The sequence below is a fragment of the Corvus brachyrhynchos genome, unplaced genomic scaffold, assembly GCF_000691975.1.
Source record: "Corvus brachyrhynchos isolate BGI_N302 unplaced genomic scaffold, ASM69197v1 scaffold350, whole genome shotgun sequence".
NCBI classification, from domain to species: domain Eukaryota; kingdom Metazoa; phylum Chordata; class Aves; order Passeriformes; family Corvidae; genus Corvus; species Corvus brachyrhynchos.
The window spans coordinates 225,144-227,851 of NW_008235638.1; the positions used below are offsets into that span (position 1 = coordinate 225,144).

General features: G+C 57.6%; 1 protein-coding gene across 1 annotated transcript in view; it reads left to right on the top strand.

Annotated features, from left to right (window-relative positions):
* The first annotated feature begins 460 nt into the window (after nucleotides 1-460).
* LOC103624814 (protein S100-A11) overlaps nucleotides 461-2,708 on the top strand; it is a 3,102-nt gene continuing 854 nt past the window's right edge. Inside the window, 2 exon segments of the mRNA XM_017727217.1 lie at nucleotides 461-601; nucleotides 2,569-2,706. Coding sequence (XP_017582706.1) covers nucleotides 599-601; nucleotides 2,569-2,706 — 141 coding nt within the window. The 5' untranslated portion in view covers nucleotides 461-598.

Sequence of the window (2,708 nt, forward strand, 5' to 3'; positions counted from 1 at the left end):
CCCGATCCCAGAACTCACCTCAAGCCCCGTGTTTCCTCCCTCCCTGCTCCAGCCTCCCCCGGAAGATTTTAGGGAAATTTTCCCCTTTTTTCCTCCCCCTCAAAGATTTTTGGGATTTTCCCCCCTCCCTGCTCCAGCCTCCCCCTGAAGATTTTAGGGAAATTTTCCCCTTTTTTCCTCCCCCTCAAAGATTTTTGGGATTTTCCCCCCTCCCTGCTCCAGCCTCCCCCTGAAGATTTTGGGGAAATTTTCCCCTTTTTTCCTGCTCCAGCCTCCCCCTGAGGATTTTTGGGGGGATTTTTCCCCCCATCTCCTCCCCCGAAGATGAACCCAGCGCTATTCCAGCGGAGAAAACCGGGATCATTCCGGACTGGGAATAACCGCAAACCCCGGAGCGGGGCAGGGCAGGGCCGGGCACATTCCAGAGGCGCGGGAGGAGCCGCGGTTGCCGCTGGAAACGGGAATTGCCCAACGCGGCCGGGGCTGAGTCACCCCGGGTGGGGCTCCCGAGCTGTCCCCGAGCTGTCCCGGAGCTGTTCCCGAGGCTCCCGATCCTACAATTCCAACCCGAGCGGAGCCACCGCCGCCTGCCCCAGCCATGGTGAGGGAGCCGGGATTCCCGGGAATGCGGTGGGAACGGTTCCAGAGGGGTTCCAGAGGAGATTTTCCTACAAAAGGCCCCAAAACGGGAGCGGGGCGGGGCCAGGGAATGGTGCCAAGGGAAGGATTTGTTGGGAAAGGGTCTGGGAATGGGAAAAGGGGAAGGGAAAGGGTCGCGGGATGTGTGGGATGGGGGGGGAAGGGGTGATTCCATAGGGACGGGAGGGTGACAGGAAAAGGGGCTTTTCCCACGAAAGGCCCCAAAAGCGGAGCGGGACGGGGCCAGGGAAGGAGCTCTGGGAAGGCGGAAGAGCCCCAAAATCCTCACTTTATTCCCCAAAATCCTCACTTTATTCCCCAAATCCTCACTTTATTCCCCAAATCCGCACCTTCCCTGTACGTCCCAGTGGGAGAACCAGCAGGAAATTGGGAATTTTCCTCTCCTGGGGCCGGGCAGGGCGGGGGGAGGGAAAAGAGGGGGGGAAAGAGGGAAAAACGGGGGAAAACCGGGAAAAAACAGGGGAAAACGGGAAAATGGGGGGAAACAGGGAAAAAACGGGGGAAAACCGGGGAAAACAGGGGAAAACGGGAAAATGGGGGGAAACAGGGAAAAAACGGGGGAAAACCGGGGAAAACAGGGGAAAACGGGAAAATGGGGGGAAACAGGGAAAAAACGGGGGAAAACCGGGGAAAACAGGGGAAAACGGGAAAATGGGGGGAAACAGGGAAAAAACGGGGGAAAACCGGGGAAAACAGGGGAAAACGGGAAAATGGGGGGAAACAGGGAAAAAACGGGGGAAAACCGGGGAAAACAGGGGAAAACGGGAAAATGGGGGGAAACAGGGAAAAAACGGGGGAAAACCGGGGAAAACAGGGGAAAACGGGAAAATGGGGGGAAACAGGGAAAAAACGGGGGAAAACCGGGGAAAACAGGGGAAAACGGGAAAATGGGGGGAAACAGGGAAAAAACGGGGGAAAACCGGGGAAAACAGGGGAAAACGGGAAAATGGGGGGAAACAGGGAAAAAACGGGGGAAAACCGGGGAAAACAGGGGAAAACGGGAAAATGGGGGGAAACAGGGAAAAAACGGGGGAAAACCGGGGAAAACAGGGGAAAACGGGAAAATGGGGGGAAACAGGGAAAAAACGGGGGAAAACCGGGGAAAACAGGGGAAAACGGGAAAATGGGGGGAAACAGGGAAAAAACGGGGGAAAACCGGGGAAAACAGGGGAAAACGGGAAAATGGGGGGAAACAGGGAAAAAACGGGGGAAAACCGGGGAAAACAGGGGAAAACGGGAAAATGGGGGGAAACAGGGAAAAAACGGGGGAAAACCGGGGAAAACAGGGGAAAACGGGAAAATGGGGGGAAACAGGGAAAAAACGGGGGAAAACCGGGGAAAACAGGGGAAAACGGGAAAATGGGGGGAAACAGGGAAAAAACGGGGGAAAACCGGGGAAAACAGGGGAAAACGGGAAAATGGGGGGAAACAGGGAAAAAACGGGGGAAAACCGGGGAAAACAGGGGAAAACGGGAAAAAGGGGGGGAAACGGAGAAAAACGGGGGGAAAACGGGATTATCTCCCCAAAAACCGCCTCATCCAAAGCCTGGATCCGCCCCGGGCCCTTCCCACTCCTCCGCCGGGATCCGGCACCTCCCCAGGGATTTTCCAGGAGCCGCTCCCGCTCCGGGCCCTTCCCGCTGTGCCAGGGAGTGAAATCCAGGGAAAAATGCGGCGGAACGGGTCGGGCTGAGCCCTTCCCTCATCCTGAAAAATCCGGGAACACCGGGAATGGGCACAGGAGGCTCCTCCGTCCCCAAAAATCCACCGGGGTTGCTCCTGGAATAGGAAGAGGGGGCCTTTCCCTGCTCCCGAAAAAACCCGGGATTGCTCCTGGCACAGCTGGAATGGGCACAGGAGGCTCCTGCAGCCCTTCCCTCATCCCAAAATCCCGGGATATTCCCGCAGCCCACGGAGACGGAGCGCTGCATCGAGTCGCTGCTGGCCGTGTTCCAGCGCTACGCCGGCAAGGAGGGAGATTCCTGCTCCCTCTCCAAGCGGGAATTCCGGGCCTTCATGGACACCGAGCTGGCCGCCTTCACCAAGGT